Source organism: Oncorhynchus masou, unplaced genomic scaffold (genome assembly GCF_036934945.1).
Source record: "Oncorhynchus masou masou isolate Uvic2021 unplaced genomic scaffold, UVic_Omas_1.1 unplaced_scaffold_1618, whole genome shotgun sequence".
Lineage (NCBI taxonomy): Eukaryota > Metazoa > Chordata > Actinopteri > Salmoniformes > Salmonidae > Oncorhynchus > Oncorhynchus masou.
The window spans coordinates 102,362-128,119 of record NW_027006276.1 but is presented as its reverse complement, the minus strand read 5'-3'; the positions used below and the strand labels follow the sequence as shown (position 1 = coordinate 128,119).

General features: G+C 48.2%; 1 protein-coding gene across 1 annotated transcript in view; it reads left to right on the top strand.

The window, feature by feature from the left end:
* Window positions 1-2,879: 2,879 nt before the first annotated feature.
* The window catches only part of LOC135531518 (protein NEL-like), a 92,030-nt gene continuing 69,151 nt past the window's right edge, over window positions 2,880-25,758 (top strand). The window contains exons 1-3 of the mRNA XM_064959538.1: window positions 2,880-2,914; window positions 6,200-6,305; window positions 8,402-8,536. Coding sequence (XP_064815610.1) covers window positions 6,209-6,305; window positions 8,402-8,536 — 232 coding nt within the window. The 5' untranslated portion in view covers window positions 2,880-2,914; window positions 6,200-6,208. The remainder of the gene's footprint in view (window positions 2,915-6,199; window positions 6,306-8,401; window positions 8,537-25,758) is intronic.

The following is a 25,758-nucleotide window of genomic DNA, read 5'->3' as shown; positions in this document are numbered from 1 at the left end:
CAGGTTGGAGATCATAGATCTTCAACGAATAATGTCTGTTTTGTCTCATTCCTTTAGAATGGTACAGTCCAGGTGTGAGATCATAGATCTTAAAACTAATAATGTCTGTTTTGTCTCATTCACCACTTTATTCCTACAGTCCAGTCTGAGACCACTCTCAGTGCCAGTGTGAGACCAAAGACCATGTGTCCCCCCTGACTACACCACCTCTGCCTATGTGCCAGGCACTTGCTGCAAACCAGTGTCAGTCTCTCTAACAACACCTACCCTTCTCATGCCATGTTCTTCTCCTCATCTGCACAACTCTGTCTCTCTCTCCTCTCTACACCACTTCTCTGTCTCTCTCTCCTCTCTACACCACTTCTCTGTCTCTCTCTCTCTCTACACCACTTCTCTGTCTCTCTCTCTCCTCTCTACACCACTTCTCTGTCTCTCTCTCTCTTCCTTCTCTGTCTCTCTCTCCTCTCTACCACTTCTCTGTCTCTCTCTCCTCTCTACACCACTTCTCTGTCTCTCTCTCCCTCTCTACACCACTTCTCTGTCTCTCTCTCCTCTCTACACCACTTCTCTGTCTCTCTCTCTCCTCTCTCCCCACTTCTCTGTCTCTCTCTCTCCTCTCTACACCACTTCTCTGTCTCTCTCTCTCCTCTCTACACCACTTCTCTGTCTCTCTCTCCTCTCCCACTTCTCTGTCCACTTCTCTACACCACTCTCTGTCTCTCTCTCCTCTCTACACCACTTCTCTGTCTCTCTCTCCCTCTCTACACCACTTCTCTGTCTCTCTCTCTCTCTACACCACTTCTCTTCTTTGTCTCTCTCTCCTCTCTACACCACTTCTCTGTCTCTCTCTCCTCTCTACACCACTTCTCTGTCTCTCTCTCCTCTCTACACCACTTCTGTGTCTGTCTCTCTCTCCCACTTCTCTGTCTCACCACTTCTCTGTCTCTCTCTCTCTCTTCCCCACTTCTCTGTCTCTCTCTCCTCTCTACACCACTTCTCTGTCTCTCTCTCCTCTCTACACCACTTCTCGTCTCTCTCTCTCTCCTCTCTACACCACTTCTCTGTCTCTCTCTCCTCTCTACACCACTTCTCTGTCTCTCTCTCTCCTCTCTACACCACTTCTCTCTCTCTCTCCTCTCTTCCCCACTTCTCTGTCTCTCTCTCCTCTCTACACCACTTCTCTGTCTCTCTCTCCTACACCACTTCTTCTCTGTCTCTCTCTCTCTCTCTCCACTTCTCTTCTCTGTCTCTCTCCTCTGTACACCACTTATCTGTCTCTCTCTCCTCTCTTCCCCATTTCTCTGTCTCTCTCTCTCCTCTCTACACCACTTCTCTGTCTCTCTCTCTCCTCTGTACCCCACTTCTCTGTCTCTCTCTCTCTCCTCTGTACACCACTTCTCTGTCTCTCTCTCTCCTCTGTACCCCACTTCTCTGTCTCTCTCTCCTCTCTACACCACTTCTCTGTCTCTCTCTCTCCTCCTCTCTACACCCACTTCTCTGTCTCTCTCTCCTCTCTACACCACTTCTCTGTCTCTCTCTCCTCTCTCACCACTTCTCTGTCTCTCTCTCCCTCTCTACACCACTTCTCTGTCTCTCTCTCTCCTCTCTACACCACTTCTCTGTCTCTCTCTCCTCTCTACACCACTTCTCTGTCTCTCTCTCTCCCTCTCTATACCACTTCTCTGTCTCTCTCTCTCCTCTGTACACCACTTCTCTGCCTCTCTCTCCTCTGTACACCACTTCTCTGTCTCTCTCTCTCTGTACCCCACTTCTTTGTCTCTCTCTTTATCCTCTCTTCATAACCAACAGCTCACACGACCACGCTACCCCCTGAAATCATATCTTTTTTCTTAATTTCTCTCAATTCAATTCAATTCAAGGGGTGTTATTGTCATGGGAAACATATGTTAACATTTGCTTCTCTGTCTCTCTTGCCCAAGCAAGTGAGGTAGATAATATACAATAGTCTGAAAGAAACAATAAAAATGAACAGTAAACATTCCTCTCACAGAAGTTCCAAAATAATCTCTCTCTCTCTTGAATCTCTTATCTCTTCTGTCTCTCTCTTTGTCTCTGTCTCTCTCTCTTTGTCTCTCTCTCTCTTTGTCTGTCTCTCTCTTTGTCTCTCTCTCTCCTCTCTGTACCCTCTCTCTCTTCTCTCTCTCTCTTTCTCTCTCTCTTTGTCTCTCTTCTCTGTCTCTCTCTCTCTCTGTACTTCTTTTGTCTCTCTCTCTTTTGTCTCTCTCTCTCTGTACACACTTCTCTCTCTTGTTTCTCTCTCTCCTCTCACACTTCTCTCTCTCTCTCCTTGTATCTCTCTCTCTCTCTCTTTCTCTCTTTGTCTCTCTCTCTCTTTCTCTCTCTCTCTCTCTCTATCTCTCTTCTGTCCATTCTGTTCCCTCTCTCTCTCTATTCTCGCTCTGTCATTCCTCCCCATCCCTCAGCCCACAGTGTGAAGCACACAATCATAAAGACTTGTCTTAATAACTGACCACATCTCTGCGTTGTCTCTCTCTTTATCCTCTCCGCCCACAGCTCACACGACCACACACTCAATCATATCTTTTTTCTTAATTTATCATCAATAATTCAATTCAAGGGGTGTTATTGTCATGGGAAACATATGTTAACATTGCCAAAGCAAGTGAGGTAGATAATATACAATAGTGAAAGAAACAATAAAAATGAACAGTAAACATTCCTCTCACAGAAGTTCCAAAATACGCTCTTTTTAAGCTGAATCTCTTTTTCTCTCTCTCTGTTCTGTCTCTAACTAAAAACTGTCTCTCTCTCTCACGTTGTCTTTGTGTGTGTGTCCATTGCTGTGTGTCTGTTCAGAGGAAGGGTCTACTCTGGAAGGGGACTTCTCTCTGTGAGGGATTCATCTGGAAACTGTTTACTGTTTGAGTGTCAGGTAAATCCAATATCATTCCACATGTTTCTACATACTTTCTCTCTCTTGCATTGAATACAGAACACCCCTGCACTCAACACATTCCATGATAATCCCCCTTTAGAGACAACTGTTCACCTTGATAATCACTAGAGTCATTCCTCCCCATCCCTAAGCCCACAGTGTGAGCACACAATCATAAAGACTTGTCTTAATAACTGACCACATCTCTGCGTTGCTAGGATACTCCTATACACAGACAATGCCTTCATATAATCAATAATTCAACAGTCTTTAAAGCACTATCTGGAGCCAGTGTTCATAAAACCCATTTAAGTAATATAGAGACAACACGTCATGATAATCCTCAAAATGTTAAAGGGACACACCATGATAAACCCTATAGAGACAACACACCATGATAATCCCTATAGAGACAACACGTTCAGATAATCCCAATAGAGACGATTCATCTGGAAACTGTTTACATGATAAACCCTATACAGACAACATGTCACATACATGATAATCCCTATAGAGACAACACACCATGATAATCCCTATAGAGACAACACACCATGATAATCCCTATAGAGACAACACACCATGATAATCCCTATAGAGACAACACACCATGATAATCCCAATAGAGACAGCACACCATGATAATCCTTTAGAGACAACACACCATGATAATCCCAATAGAGACAACACACCATTATAATCCCTATAGAGACAACACACCATGATAATCCCTATAGAGACAACATACCATGAAAATCCCTATAGAGACAACACACCATGATAATCCCTATAGAGACAACACACCATGATAATCCCTATAGAGACAACACGTCATGATAATCCCAATAGAGACGACACACCATGATAAACCCTATAGAGACAACACACCATGATAATCCCTATAGAGACAACACACCATGATAATCCCTATAGAGACAACACACCATGATAATCCCTATAGAGACAACACGCCATGATAATCCCAATAGAGACAACACACCATGATAATCCCTATAGAGACAACACACCATGATAATCCCTATAGAGACAACACACCATGATAATCCCTATAGAGACAACACACCATGATAATCCCTATAGAGACAACACACCGTGATAATCCCTATAGAGACAACACACCATGATAATCCCTATAGAGACAACACACCATGATAATCCCTATAGAGATACCACACCATGATAATCCCAATAGAGACAACACACCATTATAATCCGTATAGAGACAACACACCATGATAATCCCTATAGAGTCAACACAACATGATAATCCCTATGGAGACAACACACCATTGTAATCCCTATAGAGACAACACACCATGATAATCCCTATAGAGACAACACACCATGATAATCCCTATAGAGACAACACACCATGATAATCCCTATAGAGATACCACACCATGATAATCCCAATAGAGACAACACACCATGATAATCCCTATAGAGACAACACACCATGATAATCCCTATAGAGACAACACACCATGATAATCCCTATAGAGACAACACACCATGATAATCCCTATAGAGACAACACACCATGATAATCCCTATAGAGACAACACACCATGATAATCCCTATAGAGACAACACACCATGATAATCCCTATAGAGACAACACACTCCCTCTGATCCAGCCTGGTCTGGGCGCGTTTCATGTTGAAATACATATCATCCATATTATTATCTGGTGGTGGATGGCCTCATGTACTAATGCATCAGATCAGCCTTTACCTCTCAAACCAACAGCTTGAATATAGACACGTCTCACAGAACAGCTTGACTATAGACACGTCTCACAGAACAGCTTGACTATAGACACATCTCACAGAACAGTTGATTATAGACACGTCTCACAGAACAGCTTGACTGTAGACACGTCTCACAGAACAGCTTGTCTATAGACACGTCTCACAGGACAGAACAGCTTGACTATAGACACGTCTCACAGAACAGCTTGACTATAGACACGTCTCACAGAACAGCTTGACTATAGACACGTCTCACAGGACAGAACAGCTTGACTATAGACACGTCTCACAGAACAGCTTGACTATAGACACGTCTCACAGAACAGCTTGACCATAGACACGTCTCACAGAACAGCTTGACTATAGACACGTCTCACAGAACAGCTTGACTATAGACACGTCTCACAGAACAGCTTGACTATAGACACGTCTCACAGAACAGCTTGACTATAGACACGTCTCACAGAACAGCTTGACTATAGACACGTCTCACAGAACAGCTTGACTATAGACACGTCTCACAGAACAGCTTGACTATAGACACGTCTCACAGAACAGCTTGACTATACACACGTCTCACAGAACAGCTTGACTGTAGACACGTCTCACAGAACAGCTTGTCTATAGACACGTCTCACAAGACAGAACAGCTTGACTATAGACACGTCTCACAGAACAGCTTGACTATAGACACGTCTCACAGAACAGCTTGACTATAGACACGTCTCACAGGACAGAACAGCTTGACTATAGACACGTCTCACAGAACAGCTTGACTATAGACACGTCTCACAGAACAGCTTGACCATAGACACGTCTCACAGAACAGCTTGACTATAGACACGTCTCACAGAACAGCTTGACTATAGACACGTCTCACAGAACAGCTTGACTATAGACACGTCTCACAGAACAGCTTGACTATAGACACGTCTCACAGAACAGCTTGACTATAGACACGTCTCACAGAACAGCTTGACTATAGACACGTCTCACAGAACAGCTTGACTATAGACACGTCTCACAGAACAGCTTGACTATGGACACGTCTCACAGAACAGCTTGACTATAGACACGTCTCACAGGACAGAACAGCTTGACTATAGACACGTCTCACAGAACAGCTTGACTATAGACACGTCTCACAGAACAGCTTGACTATAGACACGTCTCACAGAACAGCTTGACTATAGACACGTCTCACAGAACAGCTTGACTATAGACACGTCTCACAGAACAGCTTGACTATAGACACGTCTCACAGAACAGCTTGACTATAGACAGGTTGAAAAGCAGCAAACCCCAGAGATGTATTTATTTTATGAAACTAAAGCTTTCATGACTGTCAAATAGATAAATAAACCAAAGAAATATAATATATATTTGGATATATTAGCATCTAATATAATGATCTATTGTTGTTAGAAGTGGGATGTCCATGCCTAAAGCAGAGAAGATGGATTTTGACAGAGATGTTACTGTGAGCACCTGTGGTGTCATGGTTTTACAGGAGCACAGCATGCAGAGGGTGGAGAACGACGCTCCCTGTCCTGAACTGACCTGCCCCGAGTCTGAACACATCAACCTTACAGACCGCTGCTGCAAAGTCTGCCGAGGTAGGTCTGGAACACACACACACACGCACGCACGCACGCACGCACGCACGCACGCACGCACGCACGCACGCACACACACACACACACACACACACACACACACACACACACACACACACACACACACACACACACACACAGACACAGACACACAGACACACAGACACACACACACACACACACACACACACACACACACACACACACACACACACACACACACACACACACACACACACACACACACACACACACACACTCACACACACAGACACAGACACACAGACACACAGACACACACACACACAGACACACAGACACACACACACACACACACACACACACACACACACACACACACACACACACACACACACACACACACACACACACACACACACACACACACACACACACACACACACACACACACACACACACACACACACACACACACACACACACACACAGATTCTTGGAGTGATAGTGAGATAGTGTTGAAGCTCTGTGTAATAGATGAGGGAGAATGGATATTAAAAGTCGGTCCGCTCCCTCCTTCTCCTAAGATGATGTATGTCTCCTGCTTGGCTGGTAATGAGGCCTCTCTCTCACGGTGGAACCTGGGGTTGTGTCCCAAATGCACTACTTTTAGTGCACTACTTTTGACCTCAGCCGTATGTGCCCTGGTCCAAAGTAGTGCGCTATAAAGAGAATAGGCGATTTGGAACGCCCTCATGATATTACCCACATACACACTAGACGTGGTCAGCACACAGCCATGCATCTCTGTGACAGCAACACATACTGTTCTATTCCAGTTTCCACCAGGCCTTAACAACACGTTACTGGCCAGTGTTTCTACAGCTAACGCCGGTTTGCCTGAGGCTGATGCCGTGCAGTTGTTTGTACACATGCATATACACACACTCTCATTCAAATGCACACATGTGCACATACACGGACACACACACAGGTAAGTAGTGCCATACATGCACTCAAACATATCCAGTTGGCCTTGCTGTTAGGATTTCTGTTGTCCTTGATGTCTTTGTTGGTTGTTGCATTGTTGTTTTCTGTTGTCCTTTGTCTTTCCCTTTTTTCTCTTTTGTTTATTTTGTTGGTTGTTTGTGCATGGGGGGGGGGTCTTGTGGTGGGGAGTGGAATCATTTAAACATATTATGATTATTATTTATTTTTCTCAGATGGTTAAGGGGCAGCTCTTGGGGAACTGTGGGGTTGGCGGTTGGGATCTTGGGCCGGTGCCTGATGGATTGCTGGTTCAGGTCCCCGTTTTTGACCTTGTGGGAGATCTGTCAACGTGCCCTTGAGCAGGGCGTTGACCCTGGTTGCTTCTGTGTGTCGCTCTAGATGGGAGTCTGTTAGACGACTCATGTGATGTATTTGTTGAGCTGCTTCACTGCAAGTGTATTGTACGTTTTAAACATTCAATAAAAAATTGTAATAAATAAAAACTAAAAACAACATGTTACTGTTCTCTGATGAAGTCTTGTTTCCTCCTGACCCGTGTTCCTGCAGAGTAAACCGTGGTCTCAGCCATACATACCTGTTGTTCTGTCTATCTAGTTATTTGTCTATGGCCAGGGGCGAGACAGGGACAAACCGTCTGAGGAAAGACAGCACGTCTTGTCTAGTATAACACACACTCTCTCTCTCTCTCTCACACACACACACACACACACACACACACACACACACACACACACACACACACACACACACACACACCCTCTCAAACACACACACGCACGCACGCACGCACGCTCGTACGCGCACGCGCACACGCACACACACACGCACGCACGCACGTACGCTCGTACGCTCGTACGCGCACGCGCACACACACACACACACGCACGCACGTACGCTCGTACGCTCGTACGCGCACGCGCACACACACACACACACACACACACACACACACACACACACACACACACACACACACACACACACACACACACACACACACACACACACACACACACACACACACACACAGGTTTAAGACAACCCAGTAAGGGTGATTTATCAGCTGTAGAATGACCAGACAGTCTCTGTCTCTTTCCCCCTCTCAGGTCATCATTTCTGTGTGGAGGGCCACAGTCCCAGCTGTGTAGAGAACTCGGAATGTGTGAACCTGGAGGCTGGGTCCTGCTGCAGCTGTAAAGATGGCTACCGCGCCCTGAGGGATGACAGCGCGTACTGTGGAGGTGCAGTACTCTTAATACAACAATAGCATCACTAAGCCAACACTCATTTAAGTCATCTTCATTGCCTCAGTCCATTCTATCTACTAATCCCTGTGATCTTTGGCTCTTTTCTCTGTTGTGGCCCAGCTTTGCTGGTTGTGCACCTTGTGATCTTTGGCTCTCTTCTCTGTTGTGGCCCAGCTTTGCTGGTTGTGCACCTTGTGGTCTTTGGCTCTCTTCTCCGTTGTGGCCCAGCTTTGCTGGTTGTGCACCTTGTGATCTTTGGCTCTCTTCTCTGTTGTGGCCCAGCTTTGCTGGTTGTGCAAAACTCCAATGCCTCATTTAGAAGTGGTCCTTCGAGGAGCTTGGACTTCATTGTTTTTAATGTTTATCTTAGTTTGGAATTACAATCATATACTGTAGGGCTGTGTTAGTAGGTACAGGGATGACTACAATTCCAAGCAGAGGCGTCTACTTACAGCAGGAGAAATTTAGAGGGCTTATAATTACGCTCTTCTAATTCCATATGATCTCTAGGAAACCTTTCATTACTATGACCTCTGACCCCTCCACTCATCAGACCAGCCTCACAGCCATAAATTACCTGTACCACCTCTACGACCCCTGACCCCTCCACTCATCAGGCCAGCCTCACAGCCATAAATGACCTGTACCACCTCTACGACCCCTGACCCCTCCACTCATCAGACCAGCCTCACAGCCATAAATTACCTGTACCACCTCTACGACCCCTGACCCCTCCACTCATCAGACCAGCCTCACAGCCGTAAATGACCTGTACTACCTCTACGACCCCTGACCCCTCCACTCAGCAGACCAGCCTCACAGCCTTAGGCCCCGGTCCATCATACTTCCACCACTGGTGTACCCATGGTACATTGCAGCAAGGTTAATTTGCCACAGCTGGCAGTCTCTCCGGTTGTTCATACTGCAAGCCTTACTACCTTATTCCCCATCATACTCCAACCATGAGGTGGTAAAAATACTCCACGCTACAATGCAGAGCCCAGGTCTATTTAGCATGCCAGTCACAGACAGACAGTCTCCCACCGACCAACCAACTGCTGCTAATGAGAACAGTTGGTTGGGTGATTAGTCAGTGTCTGTGTGCATAATTAAAGGTGCTATCATCCCCCCTGTCATTAGTAACCAGTGTGTCTAACCTTCTTGCTCTATGGTCCTGCCAGGTTTGTCTCTGTGGTCACTGTGGGTTATGGACTGTGACCTTGTCTAGGGAAGGAGGGAGGGAGGTTTGGTCACAACTCTCTTTTGATGTTGCTCTTTCTTTCTGTCTCTGTTTTGGTGTCTCTCAATTCAATGGGCTTTATTGACATGGGAAACATGTGTTAACATTGCCAAAGCAAGTGAGGTAGATAATATACAAAAGTGAAATAAACAATAAAAATTAACAGTAAACATTACACATACAGAAGTTTCAAAACAATTAAGACATTACAAATGTCATTTTATATATATAGATCAACTCTAATATTAGCACCTGTTTGAACTACAGCGCTTGATGTTCAATTGTGGCCAACAACACTAAGATTCAGAGATCTTTCTCTCTCTCTGCTTTCTCTCTCTCTGCCCTTTTTCTCCCTGCTTTCTCTCTCTCTCTCTGTCTCTCTCTCTCTCTCTGTCTCTCTCTCTCTGTCTCTTTAAGGTTCTCTAATGACTATATTCTAATCTGTTCTATTGCTTTCTGGGAAACATCTATTTCATTTGCTGTTAGGGAGAATACTTGGAAAAGCAAAATACTTTACTTTCGACAAGGCGCTGTAAAAGTGTTGTTTTCCTGTTCTGCCTGATCAAAATAGCACAACTAGCAACAAGTACACGCTCTCTCCTTGATGTCATCATGACTCATTTAAATGGTGAATGTTCGCCCACCAGAAAACATCAGCAATCTCGCAGTTGATTGGTTTGAATTGCGTGTTCTGAGCTCTAATTGGTTTAGAGCTGTGAGTGGGTGGGGACTGGGGAAGTCATTCTGAACAGATAAGGGCGTTAAGGCTTCATAGACTGCTGGGAATACAGATGAAGTCACTTCTTAATGTTTTATTAAAAGCAGTGGAATAGGACACTCAGGGAGATGGAGAGAGAGACTTTGAAAGACTGTGTGAGAGGGAAAGAAAGACAGAGAGAGAGAGGGAGAGAGAGAGAGAGAGAGAAAGAGAGAGAGAGAGAGAGAGAGAGAGAGAGAGAGATGAAGAAAGATAGAGAGAGGGTGTTTATCGTTATGTTAAGGAGTATCATCAGACAGGCCAAGTGTGCTGAGCAATAAGCCAAGCATATAAAACTCAGAGAGTCTTTAGGTCTCTGCAGCACCAGAGAGAGTCTTTAGGTCTCTGCAGCACCAGAGAGAGTCTTTAGGTCTCTGCAGCACCAGAGAGAGCCTTTAGGTCTCTGCAGCACCAGAGAGAGCCTTTAGGTCTCTGCAGCACCAGAGAGAGCCTTTAGGTCTCTGCAGCACCAGAGAGAGCCTTTAGGTCTCTGCAGCACCAGAGAGAGCCTTTAGGTCTCTGCAGCACCAGAGAGAGTCTTTAGGTCTCTACAGCACCAGAGAGAGCCTTTAGGTCTCTGCAGCACCAGAGAAAGCCTTTCAGAGGTTTGGGTCTTGTCTGTCTGCCTGAATGTATGTGGTCAATGCCTGCAGATAGAGTATAGAGTAGGTCATGTTGGCTTGCCTTGTTGACTTCATCTGTAAACTCAAGGAGTGACATAGTCCTGTCCGTAGTCCTGTCCGTTGGTGGCTATAGTCCTACCAGTCAAACCAACACCACAGGACCGTTGGTGGCTATAGTCCTACCAGTCAAACCAACACCACAGGACCGTTGGTGACTATAGTCCTGCCAGTCAAACCAACACCACAGGACCGTTGGTGGCTATAGTCACATCAGTCAAACCAACACCACAGGACCGTTGGTGACTATAGTCCTACCAGTCAAACCAACACCACAGGACCGTTGGTGGCTATAGTCCTACCAGTCAAACCAACACCACAGGACCGTTGGTGGCTATAGTCCTACCAGTCAAACCAACACCACAGGACCGTTGGTGGCTATAGTCCTACCAGTCAAACCAACACCACAGGACCGTTGGTGGCTATAGTCCTACCAGTCAAATCAACACCACAGGACCGTTGGTGGCTATAGTCCTACCAGTCAAACCAACACCACAGGACCGTTGGTGGCTATAGTCCTACCAGTCAAATCAACACCACAGGACCGTTGGTGGCTATAGTCCTACCAGTCAAACCAACACCACAGGGCCGTTGGTGGCTATAGTCCTACCAGTCAAACCAACACCACAGGACAGTTGGTGGCTATAGTCCTACCAGTCAAACCAACACCACAGGACCGTTGGTGGCTATAGTCCTACCAGTCAAATAAACACCACAGGACCGTTGGTGGCTATAGTCCTACCAGTCAAACCTACACCACAGGACCGTTGGTGGCTATAGTCACATCAGTCAAACCAACACCACAGGACCGTTGGTGACTATAGTCCTACCAGTCAAACCAACACCACAGGACCGTTGGTGACTATAGTCCTACCAGTCAAACCAACACCACAGGACCGTTGGTGGCTATAGTCCTACCAGTCAAACCAACACCACAGGACCATTGGTGGCTATAGTCCTACCAGTCAAACCAACACCACAGGACCATTGGTGGCTATAGTCCTACCAGTCAAACCAACACCACAGGACCGTTGGTGGCTATAGTCCTACCAGTCAAACCAACACCACAGGACCGTTGGTGGCTATAGTCACATCAGTCAAACCAACACCACAGGACCGTTGGTGGCTATAGTCCTACCAGTCAAACCAACACCACAAGACCGTTGGTGGCTATAGTCACATCAGTCAAACCTACACCACAGGACCGTTGGTGGCTATAGTCCTACCAGGCAAACCAACACCACAGGACCGTTGGTGGCTATAGTCACATCAGTCAAACCAACACCACAGGACCGTTGGTGGCTATAGTCCTACCAGTCAAACCAACACCACAAGACCGTTGGTGGCTATAGTCACATCAGTCAAACCTACACCACAGGACCGTTGGTGGCTATAGTCCTACCAGTCAAACCAACACCACAGGACCGTTGGTGGCTATAGTCCTACCAGTCAAACCAACACCACAGGACCGTTGGTGGCTATAGTCCTACCAGTCAAACCAACACCACAGGACCGTTGGTGGCTATAGTCCTACCAGTCAAACCAACACCACAGGACCGTTGGTGGCTATAGTCCTACCAGTCAAACCAACACCACAGGACCGTTGGTGGCTATAGTCCTACCAGTCAAACCAACACCACAGGACCGTTGGTGACTATAGTCATACAGTACCAGTCAAACCAACACCACAGGACTGTTGGTGGCTATAGTCCTACCAGTCAAACCTACACCACAGGACTGTTGGTGGCTATAGTCATACAGTACCAGTCTAACCAACACCACAGGACTGTTGGTGGCTATAGTCCTACCAGTCAAACCAACACCACAGGACCGTTGGTGGCTATAGTCACATCAGTCAAACCAACACCACAGGACCGTTGGTGGCTATAGTCACATCAGTCAAACCAACACCACAGGACTGTTGGTGGCTATAGTCCTACCAGTCAAACCAACACCACAGGACTGTTGGTGGCTATAGTCCTACCAGTCAAACCTACACCACAGGACTGTTGGTGGCTATAGTCATACAGTACCAGTCAAACCAACACCACAGGACTGTTGGTGGCTATAGTCCTACCAGTCAAACCAACACCACAGGACCGTTGGTGGCTATAGTCACATCAGTCAAACCAACACCACAGGACCGTTGGTGGCTATAGTCACATCAGTCAAACCAACACCACAGGACTGTTGGTGGCTATAGTCCTACCAGTCAAACCAACACCACAGGACCGTTGGTGACTATAGTCCTACCAGTCAAACCAACACCACAGGACCGTTGGTGGCTATAGTCCTACCAGTCAAGCCAACACCACAGGACCGTTGGTGGCTATAGTCACATCAGTCAAACCAACACCACAGGACCGTTGGTGACTATAGTCCTACCAGTCAAACCAACACCACAGGACCGTTGGTGGCTATAGTCCTACCAGTCAAACCAACACCACAGGACCGTTGGTGGCTATAGTCCTACCAGTCAAACCAACACCACAGGACCGTTGGTGGCTATAGTCACATCAGTCAAACCAACACCACAGGACCGTTGGTGACTATAGTCCTACCAGTCAAACCAACACCACAGGACCGTTGGTGGCTATAGTCCTACTGGTCAAACCAACACCACAGGACCGTTGGTGACTATAGTCCTACCAGTCAAACCTACACCACAGGACCGTTGGTGGCTATAGTCCTACCAGTCAAACCAACACCACAGGACCGTTGGTGGCTATAGTCCTACCAGTCAAACCAACACCACAGGACCGTTGGTGGCTATAGTCCTACCAGTCAAACCAACACCACAACAGGACCGTTGGTGACTATAGTCCTACCAGTCAAACCAACACCACAGGACCGTTGGTGGCTATAGTCCTACCAGTCAAACCAACACCACAGGACCGTTGGTGGCTATAGCGCTACCAGTCAAACCAACACCACAGGACCGTTGGTGGCTATAGTCCTACCAGTCAAACCAACACCACAACTGGACCTTTGGTGACTATAGTCCTACCAGTCAAACCAACACCACAGGGCCGTTGGTGACTATAGTCCTACCAGTCAAACCAACACCACAGGACCGTTGGTGGCTATAGTCCTACCAGTCAAGCCAACACCACAGGACCGTTGGTGGCTATAGTCACATCAGTCAAACCAACACCACAGGACCGTTGGTGACTATAGTCCTACCAGTCAAACCAACACCACAGGACCGTTGGTGGCTATAGTCCTACCAGTCAAACCAACACCACAGGACCGTTGGTGGCTATGGTCCTACCAGTCAAACCAACACCACAGGACCGTTGGTGGCTATAGTCACATCAGTCAAACCTACACCACAGGACCGTTGGTGGCTATAGTCCTACCAGTCAAACCAACACCACAGGACCGTTGGTGGCTATAGTCCTACCAGTCAAACCAACACCACAGGACCGTTGGTGGCTATAGTCCTACCAGTCAAACCAACACCACAGGACCGTTGGTGGCTATAGTCCTACCAGTCAAACCAACACCACAGGACCGTTGGTGGCTATAGTCCTACCAGTCAGACCAACACCACAGGACCGTTGGTGGCTATAGTCCTACCAGTCAAACCAACACCACAGGACCGTTGGTGACTATAGTCATACAGTACCAGTCAAACCAACACCACAGGACTGTTGGTGGCTATAGTCCTACCAGTCAAACCTACACCACAGGACTGTTGGTGGCTATAGTCATACAGTACCAGTCTAACCAACACCACAGGACTGTTGGTGGCTATAGTCCTACCAGTCAAACCAACACCACAGGACCGTTGGTGGCTATAGTCACATCAGTCAAACCAACACCACAGGACCGTTGGTGGCTATAGTCACATCAGTCAAACCAACACCACAGGACTGTTGGTGGCTATAGTCCTACCAGTCAAACCAACACCACAGGACTGTTGGTGGCTATAGTCCTACCAGTCAAACCTACACCACAGGACTGTTGGTGGCTATAGTCATACAGTACCAGTCAAACCAACACCACAGGACTGTTGGTGGCTATAGTCCTACCAGTCAAACCAACACCACAGGACCGTTGGTGGCTATAGTCCTACAAGTCAAACCAACACCACAGGGCCGTTGGTGGCTATAGTCCTACCAGTCAAACCAACACCACAGGACAGTTGGAGGCTATAGTCCTACCAGTCAAACCAACACCACAGGACCGTTGGTGGCTATAGTCCTACCAGTCAAATAAACACCACAGGACCGTTGGTGGCTGTAGTCCTACCAGTCAAACCTACACCACAGGACCGTTGGTGGCTATAGTCACATCAGTCAAACCAACACCACAGGACCGTTGGTGACTATAGTCCTACCAGTCAAACCAACACCACAGGACCGTTGGTGACTATAGTCCTACCAGTCAAACCAACACCACAGGACCGTTGGTGGCTATAGTCCTACCAGTCAAACCAACACCACAGGACCATTGGTGGCTATAGTCCTACCAGTCAAACCAACACCACAGGACCATTGGTGGCTATAGTCCTACCAGTCAAACCAACACCACAGGACCGTTGGTGGCTATAGTCCTACCAGTCAAACCAACACCACAGGACCGTTGGTGGCTATAGTCACATCAGTCAAACCAACACCACAGGACCGTTGGTGGCTATAGTCCTACCAGTCAAACCAACACCACAAGACCGTTGGTGGCTATAGTCACATCAGTCAAACCTACACCACAGGACCGTTGGTGGCTATAGTCCTACCAGTCAAACCAACACCACAGGACCGTTGGTGGCTATAGTCACATCAGTCAAACCAACACCACAGGACCGTTGGTGGCTATAGTCCTACCAGTCAAACCAACACCACAAGACCGTTGGTGGCTATAGTCACATCAGTCAAACCTACACCACAGGACCGTTGGTGGCTATAGTCCTACCAGTCAAACCAACACCACAGGACCGTTGGTGGCTATAGTCCTACCAGTCAAAACAACACCACAGGACCGTTGGTGGCTATAGTCCTACCAGTCAAACCAACACCACAGGACCGTTGGTGGCTATAGTCCTACCAGTCAAACCAACACCACAGGACCGTTGGTGGCTATAGTCCTACCAGTCAAACCAACACCACAGGACCGTTGGTGGCTATAGTCCTACCAGTCAAACCAACACCACAGGACCGTTGGTGACTATAGTCATACAGTACCAGTCAAACCAACACCACAGGACTGTTGGTGGCTATAGTCCTACCAGTCAAACCTACACCACAGGACTGTTGGTGGCTATAGTCATACAGTACCAGTCTAACCAACACCACAGGACTGTTGGTGGCTATAGTCCTACCAGTCAAACCAACACCACAGGACCGTTGGTGGCTATAGTCACATCAGTCAAACCAACACCACAGGACCGTTGGTGGCTATAGTCACATCAGTCAAACCAACACCACAGGACTGTTGGTGGCTATAGTCCTACCAGTCAAACCAACACCACAGGACTGTTGGTGGCTATAGTCCTACCAGTCAAACCTACACCACAGGACTGTTGGTGGCTATAGTCATACAGTACCAGTCAAACCAACACCACAGGACTGTTGGTGGCTATAGTCCTACCAGTCAAACCAACACCACAGGACCGTTGGTGGCTATAGTCACATCAGTCAAACCAACACCACAGGACCGTTGGTGGCTATAGTCACATCAGTCAAACCAACACCACAGGACTGTTGGTGGCTATAGTCCTACCAGTCAAACCAACACCACAGGACCGTTGGTGACTATAGTCCTACCAGTCAAACCAACACCACAGGACCGTTGGTGGCTATAGTCCTACCAGTCAAGCCAACACCACAGGACCGTTGGTGGCTATAGTCACATCAGTCAAACCAACACCACAGGACCGTTGGTGACTATAGTCCTACCAGTCAAACCAACACCACAGGACCGTTGGTGGCTATAGTCCTACCAGTCAAACCAACACCACAGGACCGTTGGTGGCTATAGTCCTACCAGTCAAACCAACACCACAGGACCGTTGGTGGCTATAGTCACATCAGTCAAACCAACACCACAGGACCGTTGGTGACTATAGTCCTACCAGTCAAACCAACACCACAGGACCGTTGGTGGCTATAGTCCTACTGGTCAAACCAACACCACAGGACCGTTGGTGACTATAGTCCTACCAGTCAAACCTACACCACAGGACCGTTGGTGGCTATAGTCACATCAGTCAAACCTACACCACAGGACCGTTGGTGGCTATAGTCCTACCAGTCAAACCAACACCACAGGACCGTTGGTGACTATAGTCCTACCAGTCAAAACAACACCACAGGACCGTTGGTGGCTATAGTCCTACCAGTCAAACCAACACCACAGGACCGTTGGTGGCTATAGTCCTACCAGTCAAACCAACACCACAGGACCGTTGGTGGCTATAGTCCTACCAGTCAAACCAACACCACAGGACCGTTGGTGGCTATAGTCCTACCAGTCAAACCAACACCACAGGACCGTTGGTGACTATAGTCATACAGTACCAGTCAAACCAACACCACAGGACTGTTGGTGGCTATAGTCCTACCAGTCAAACCTACACCACAGGACTGTTGGTGGCTATAGTCATACAGTACCAGTCTAACCAACACCACAGGACTGTTGGTGGCTATAGTCCTACCAGTCAAACCAACACCACAGGACCGTTGGTGGCTATAGTCACATCAGTCAAACCAACACCACAGGACCGTTGGTGGCTATAGTCACATCAGTCAAACCAACACCACAGGACTGTTGGTGGCTATAGTCCTACCAGTCAAACCAACACCACAGGACTGTTGGTGGCTATAGTCCTACCAGTCAAACCTACACCACAGGACTGTTGGTGGCTATAGTCATACAGTACCAGTCAAACCAACACCACAGGACTGTTGGTGGCTATAGTCCTACCAGTCAAACCAACACCACAGGACCGTTGGTGGCTATAGTCACATCAGTCAAACCAACACCACAGGACCGTTGGTGGCTATAGTCACATCAGTCAAACCAACACCACAGGACTGTTGGTGGCTATAGTCCTACCAGTCAAACCAACACCACAGGACCGTTGGTGACTATAGTCCTACCAGTCAAACCAACACCACAGGACCGTTGGTGGCTATAGTCCTACCAGTCAAGCCAACACCACAGGACCGTTGGTGGCTATAGTCACATCAGTCAAACCAACACCACAGGACCGTTGGTGACTATAGTCCTACCAGTCAAACCAACACCACAGGACCGTTGGTGGCTATAGTCCTACCAGTCAAACCAACACCACAGGACCGTTGGTGGCTATAGTCACATCAGTCAAACCAACACCACAGGACCGTTGGTGACTATAGTCCTACCAGTCAAACCAACACCACAGGACCGTTGGTGGCTATAGTCCTACTGGTCAAACCAACACCACAGGACCGTTGGTGACTATAGTCCTACCAGTCAAACCTACACCACAGGACCGTTGGTGGCTATAGTCCTACCAGTCAAACCAACACCACAGGACCGTTGGTGGCTATAGTCCTACCAGTCAAACCAACACCACAGGACCGTTGGTGGCTATAGTCCTACCAGTCAAACCAACACCACAACAGGACCGTTGGTGACTATAGTCCTACCAGTCAAACCAACACCACAGGACCGTTGGTGGCTATAGTCCTACCAGTCAAACCAACACCACAGGACCGTTGGTGGCTATAGCGCTACCAGTCAAACCAACACCACAGGACCGTTGGTGGCTATAGTCCTACCAGTCAAACCAACACCACAACTGGACCTTTGGTGACTATAGTCCTACCAGTCAAACCAACACCACAGGGCCGTTGGTGACTATAGTCCTACCAGTCAAACCAACACCACAGGACCGTTGGTGGCTATAGTCCTACCAGTCAAGCCAACACCACAGGACCGTTGGTGGCTATAGTCACATCAGTCAAACCAACACCACAGGACCGTTGGTGACTATAGTCCTACCAGTCAAACCAACACCACAGGACCGTTGGTGGCTATAGTCCTACCAGTCAAACCAACACCACAGGACCGTTGGTGGCTATAGTCCTACCAGTCAAACCAACACCACAGGACCGTTGGTGGCTATAGTCACATCAGTCAAACCAACACCACAGGACCGTTGGTGGCTATAGTCCTACCAGTCAAACCAACACCACAGGACCGTTGGTGGCTATAGTCCTACCAGTCAAACCAACACCACAGGACCGTTGGTGGCTATAGTCCTACCAGTCAAACCAACACCACAGGACCGTTGGTGGCTATAGTCCTACCAGTCAAACCAACACCACAGGACCGTTGGTGGCTATAGTCCTACCAGTCAAACCAACACCACAGGACCGTTGGTGGCTATAGTCCTACCAGTCAAACCAACACCACAGGACCGTTGGTGACTATAGTCATACAGTACCAGTCAAACCAACACCACAGGACTGTTGGTGGCTATAGTCCTACCAGTCAAACCTACACCACAGGACTGTTGGTGGCTATAGTCATACAGTACCAGTCTAACCAACACCACAGGACTGTTGGTGGCTATAGTCCTACCAGTCAAACCAACACCACAGGACCGTTGGTGGCTATAGTCACATCAGTCAAACCAACACCACAGGACCGTTGGTGGCTATAGTCACATCAGTCAAACCAACACCACAGGACTGTTGGTGGCTATAGTCCTACCAGTCAAACCAACACCACAGGACTGTTGGTGGCTATAGTCCTACCAGTCAAACCTACACCACAGGACTGTTGGTGGCTATAGTCATACAGTACCAGTCAAACCAACACCACAGGACTGTTGGTGGCTATAGTCCTACCAGTCAAACCAACACCACAGGACCGTTGGTGACTATAGTCCTACCAGTCAAACCAACACCACAGGACCGTTGGTGGCTATAGTCCTACCAGTCAAGCCAACACCACAGGACCGTTGGTGGCTATAGTCACATCAGTCAAACCAACACCACAGGACCGTTGGTGACTATAGTCCTACCAGTCAAACCAACACCACAGGACCGTTGGTGGCTATAGTCCTACCAGTCAAACCAACACCACAGGACCGTTGGTGGCTATAGTCCTACCAGTCAAACCAACACCACAGGACCGTTGGTGGCTATAGTCACATCAGTCAAACCAACACCACAGGACCGTTGGTGACTATAGTCCTACCAGTCAAACCAACACCACAGGACCGTTGGTGGCTATAGTCCTACTGGTCAAACCAACACCACAGGACCGTTGGTGACTATAGTCCTACCAGTCAAACCTACACCACAGGACCGTTGGTGGCTATAGTCCTACCAGTCAAACCAACACCACAGGACCGTTGGTGGCTATAGTCCTACTGGTCAAACCAACACCACAGGACCGTTGGTGACTATAGTCCTACCAGTCAAACCTACACCACAGGACCGTTGGTGGCTATAGTCCTACCAGTCAAACCAACACCACAGGACCGTTGGTGGCTATAGTCCTACCAGTCAAACCAACACCACAGGACCGTTGGTGGCTATAGTCCTACCAGTCAAACCAACACCACAACAGGACCGTTGGTGACTATAGTCCTACCAGTCAAACCAACACCACAGGACCGTTGGTGGCTATAGTCCTACCAGTCAAACCAACACCACAGGACCGTTGGTGGCTATAGCGCTACCAGTCAAACCAACACCACAGGACCGTTGGTGGCTATAGTCCTACCAGTCAAACCAACACCACACCTGGACCTTTGGTGACTATAGTCCTACCAGTCAAACCAACACCACAGGGCCGTTGGTGACTATAGTCCTACCAGTCAAACCAACACCACAGGACCGTTGGTGGCTATAGTCCTACCAGTCAAGCCAACACCACAGGACCGTTGGTGGCTATAGTCACATCAGTCAAACCAACACCACAGGACCGTTGGTGACTATAGTCCTACCAGTCAAACCAACACCACAGGACCGTTGGTGGCTATAGTCCTACCAGTCAAACCAACACCACAGGACCGTTGGTGGCTATGGTCCTACCAGTCAAACCAACACCACAGGACCGCTGGTGGCTATAGTCACATCAGTCAAACCAACACCACAGGACCGTTGGTGACTATAGTCCTACCAGTCAAACCAACACCACAGGACCGTTGGTGGCTATAGTCCTACTGGTCAAACCAACACCACAGGACCGTTGGTGACTATAGTCCTACCAGTCAAACCTACACCACAGGACCGTTGGTGGCAATAGTCCTACCAGTCAAACCAACACCACAGGACCGTTGGTGGCTATAGTCCTACCAGTCAAACCAACACCACAGGACCGTTGGTGGCTATAGTCCTACCAGTCAAGCCAACACCACAGGACCGTTGGTGGCTATAGTCACATCAGTCAAACCAACACCACAGGACCGTTGGTGACTATAGTCCTACCAGTCAAACCAACACCACAGGACCGTTGGTGGCTATAGTCCTACCAGTCAAACCAACACCACAGGACCGTTGGTGGCTATAGTCCTACCAGTCAAACCAACACCACAGGACCGTTGGTGGCTATAGTCACATCAGTCAAACCAACACCACAGGACCGTTGGTGACTATAGTCCTACCAGTCAAACCAACACCACAGGACCGTTGGTGGCTATAGTCCTACTGGTCAAACCAACACCACAGGACCGTTGGTGACTATAGTCCTACCAGTCAAACCTACACCACAGGACCGTTGGTGGCTATAGTCCTACCAGTCAAACCAACACCACAGGACCGTTGGTGGCTATAGTCCTACCAGTCAAACCAACACCACAGGACCGTTGGTGGCTATAGTCCTACCAGTCAAACCAACACCACAACAGGACCGTTGGTGACTATAGTCCTACCAGTCAAACCAACACCACAGGACCGTTGGTGGCTATAGTCCTACCAGTCAAACCAACACCACAGGACCGTTGGTGGCTATAGCGCTACCAGTCAAACCAACACCACAGGACCGTTGGTGGCTATAGTCCTACCAGTCAAACCAACACCACACCTGGACCTTTGGTGACTATAGTCCTACCAGTCAAACCAACACCACAGGGCCGTTGGTGACTATAGTCCTACCAGTCAAACCAACACCACAGGACCGTTGGTGGCTATAGTCCTACCAGTCAAGCCAACACCACAGGACCGTTGGTGGCTATAGTCACATCAGTCAAACCAACACCACAGGACCGTTGGTGACTATAGTCCTACCAGTCAAACCAACACCACAGGACCGTTGGTGGCTATAGTCCTACCAGTCAAACCAACACCACAGGACCGTTGGTGGCTATGGTCCTACCAGTCAAACCAACACCACAGGACCGTTGGTGGCTATAGTCACATCAGTCAAACCAACACCACAGGACCGTTGGTGACTATAGTCCTACCAGTCAAACCAACACCACAGGACCGTTGGTGGCTATAGTCCTACTGGTCAAACCAACACCACAGGACCGTTGGTGACTATAGTCCTACCAGTCAAACCTACACCACAGGACCGTTGGTGGCTATAGTCCTACCAGTCAAACCAACACCACAGGACCGTTGGTGGCTATAGTCCTACCAGTCAAACCAACACCACAGGACCGTTAGTGGCTATAGTCCTACCAGTCAAACCAACACCACAACAGGACCGTTGGTGACTATAGTCCTACCAGTCAAACCAACACCACAGGACCGTTGGTGGCTATAGTCCTACCAGTCAAACCAACACCACAGGACCGTTGGTGGCTATAGTCCTACCAGTCAAACCAACACCACAGGACCGTTGGTGGCTATAGTCCTACCAGTCAAACCAACACCACAACAGGACCGTTGGTGACTATAGTCCTACCAGTCAAACCAACACCACAGGACCGTTGGTGGCTATAGTCCTACCAGTCAAACCAACACCACAGGACCGTTGGTGGCTATAGTCACATCAGTCAAATCAACACCACAGGACCGTTGGTGGCTATAGTCCTACCAGTCAAACCAACACCAAAGGACCGTTGGTGGCTATAGTCCTACCAGTCAAACCAACACCACAGGACCGTTGGTGGCTGTAGTCTTAATGGCAATACTCAGACATGAAAGGATTATGGATGTGTGATGCTGTTCTGAAGAATCTGCTTCTTCTCTGAGAGTGAGAGAGAGAGAGAACCGGAGAGGGAGAGACCCGGAGAGGGAGAGAGATAGAAGCGGATTAAGAGTGAGAGAGAGGGAGTGAGAGAGAGAGACAGAGAGACAGAGAGAGAGTGTGTGAGTGCCGTAGAGAGAGACAGAGAGAGAGACAGAGAGAGAGAGAGTGTGAGTGCTGTAGAGAGAGACAGAGAGAGAGAGTGTGAGTGCTGTAGAGAGAGACAGAGAGAGAGACAGAAAGAGAGAGTGTGAGTGCTGTAGAGAGAGACAGAGAGAGAGACAGAGCGAGAGAGTGTGAGTGCTGTAGAAAGAGACAGAGAGAGAGACAGAGAGTGAGTGCTGTAGAGAGAGACAGAGAGAGAGAGTGAGTGCTGTAGAGAGAGACAGAGAGAGAGACAGAGAGAGAGAGTGTGAGTGCTGTAGAGAGAGACAGAGAGAGAGACAGAGAGAGAGTGTGAGTGCTGTAGAGAGAGACAGAGAGAGAGACAGAGAGAGTGTGAGTGCTGTAGAGAGAGACAGAGAGAGAGACAGAGAGAGTGTGAGTGCTGTAGAGAGAGACAGAGAGAGAGAGAGTGAGTGCTGTAGAGAGAGACAGAGAGAGAGAGTGTGAGTGCTGTAGAGAGAGACAGAGAGAGAGACAGAGAGAGAGTGTGAGAGCTGTAGAGAGAGACAGAGAGAGAGACAGAGAGACTGTGAGTGCTGTAGAGAGAGACAGAGAGAGACACAGAGAGAGAGAGTGTGAGTGCTGTAGAGAGAGACAGAGAGAGAGACAGAGAGAGAGAGTGTGAGTGCTGTAGAGAGAGACAGAGAGAGAGAGTGTGAGTGCTGTAGAGAGAGACAGAGAGAGAGACAGAGAGAGAGTGTGAGAGCTGTAGAGAGAGACAGAGAGAGAGACAGAGAGAGAGTGTAAGAGCTGTAGAGAGAGACAGAGAGAAAGACAGAGAGAGAGAGTGTGAGTGCTGTAGAGAGATCTAAAGAAAGTCTCCTCTTTATTTTTAGTCGTCTGTCCGTCTGTCCGTAGGTCTGCTGCCAGTGAGAGATATGCGGCTTGCTGTGCCAGCCATTCTCCATCCTCCAGCTAGACGCCAACCATCCCCTTCTACAGAGAAATTCTATTATTTATTTCAGGGGAAAGAGAGAGACAGAGAGATCATTTAGAATGACTTTTTCAGGTATCTGTAGTTAACAGTCAACAGTGTGTGTGTGTGTGTGTATGTGTGTGTGTGTGTGTGTGTGTGTGTGTGTGTGTGTGTGTGTGTGTGTGTGTGTGTGTGTGTGTGTGTGTGTGTGTGTGTGTGTGTGTGTGTGTGTGTGTGTGTGTGTGTGCGTGGTACAGGTGTATAGACTTGTAGTCCTACACATATTTTGCTATTTGCTGTACAGACAGGTCAGGCCAGGTCAGCCTAAATCATGAGCTCAACTCAACCCTGTAATCCGCCACCCTAGTCATAGACTGTTCTCTCTGCTACCCCCCCCCCCCCCCGTATTTTTTAAACTGCATTGGTTGGTTAAGGGCCCGTAAGTAAGGTCTACACCTGTTGTATTCAGAGCATGTGACTGATAACATTTGAATAAAACAGAGAGAATAAAAGCCAGAATGTCCTGTATAAAGTGTTCGTGCTCGTCGTGTCGTAGCAGAATGCTTAATGAAGCAGGTCCTGGAGTTAAAGGTGTGAGAGCCAATCTACAGTACTGTGTGTATTCCTTTGAAGTATTCCTACCACACTACAAATGGAAACATGCACTACTGACTGTATTTTACTTTCATTCTTTGAACCATGGACAGTATCGTTATTGGATCAAATCCTCCCTCTGGCTTTCGACTGCTGTTTTGCAATATCTCTGGTTAGCTTTATGTAGGGTTTCCTTTGTATTTGATTTGTTTCCAAGAGCTCAGAAAGACTCCGAAGCCCAAAGCTGACACTGCAGCAGTTCTGCCTTGTTAAATTAGGACTCGAGGGAAAGGTATTATTTTCATTTTCTTTACTGTAAGGATCCACATCAGACATCAGAAGAGATTTAAAATAAAGAATAATATTACTTTTGTCAATTACCTCAGCAGTTTAACCGTGTTATAAGTCAAACGCTTGTTCCTGGCTTTCTGTGTACGGAGCTGAACCCCCCCATCCCCCTCTACTCCCTACCTCTACTCCCCACCTCTCCTCCCCCTCTACTCCCTACCTCTACTCCCTACCTCTACTCCCTACCTCTACTCCCCACCTCTCCTCCCCCTCTACTCCCTACCTCTACTCCCCACCTCTCCTCCCCCTCTACTCCCCCCCTCTACTCCCCTCCTCTACTCCCCTCCTCTACTCCCCACCTCTCCTCCCCCTCTACTCCCCTCCTCTACTCCCCTCCTCTACTCCCCTCCTCTACTCCCCACCTCTCCTCCCCCTCTACTCCCC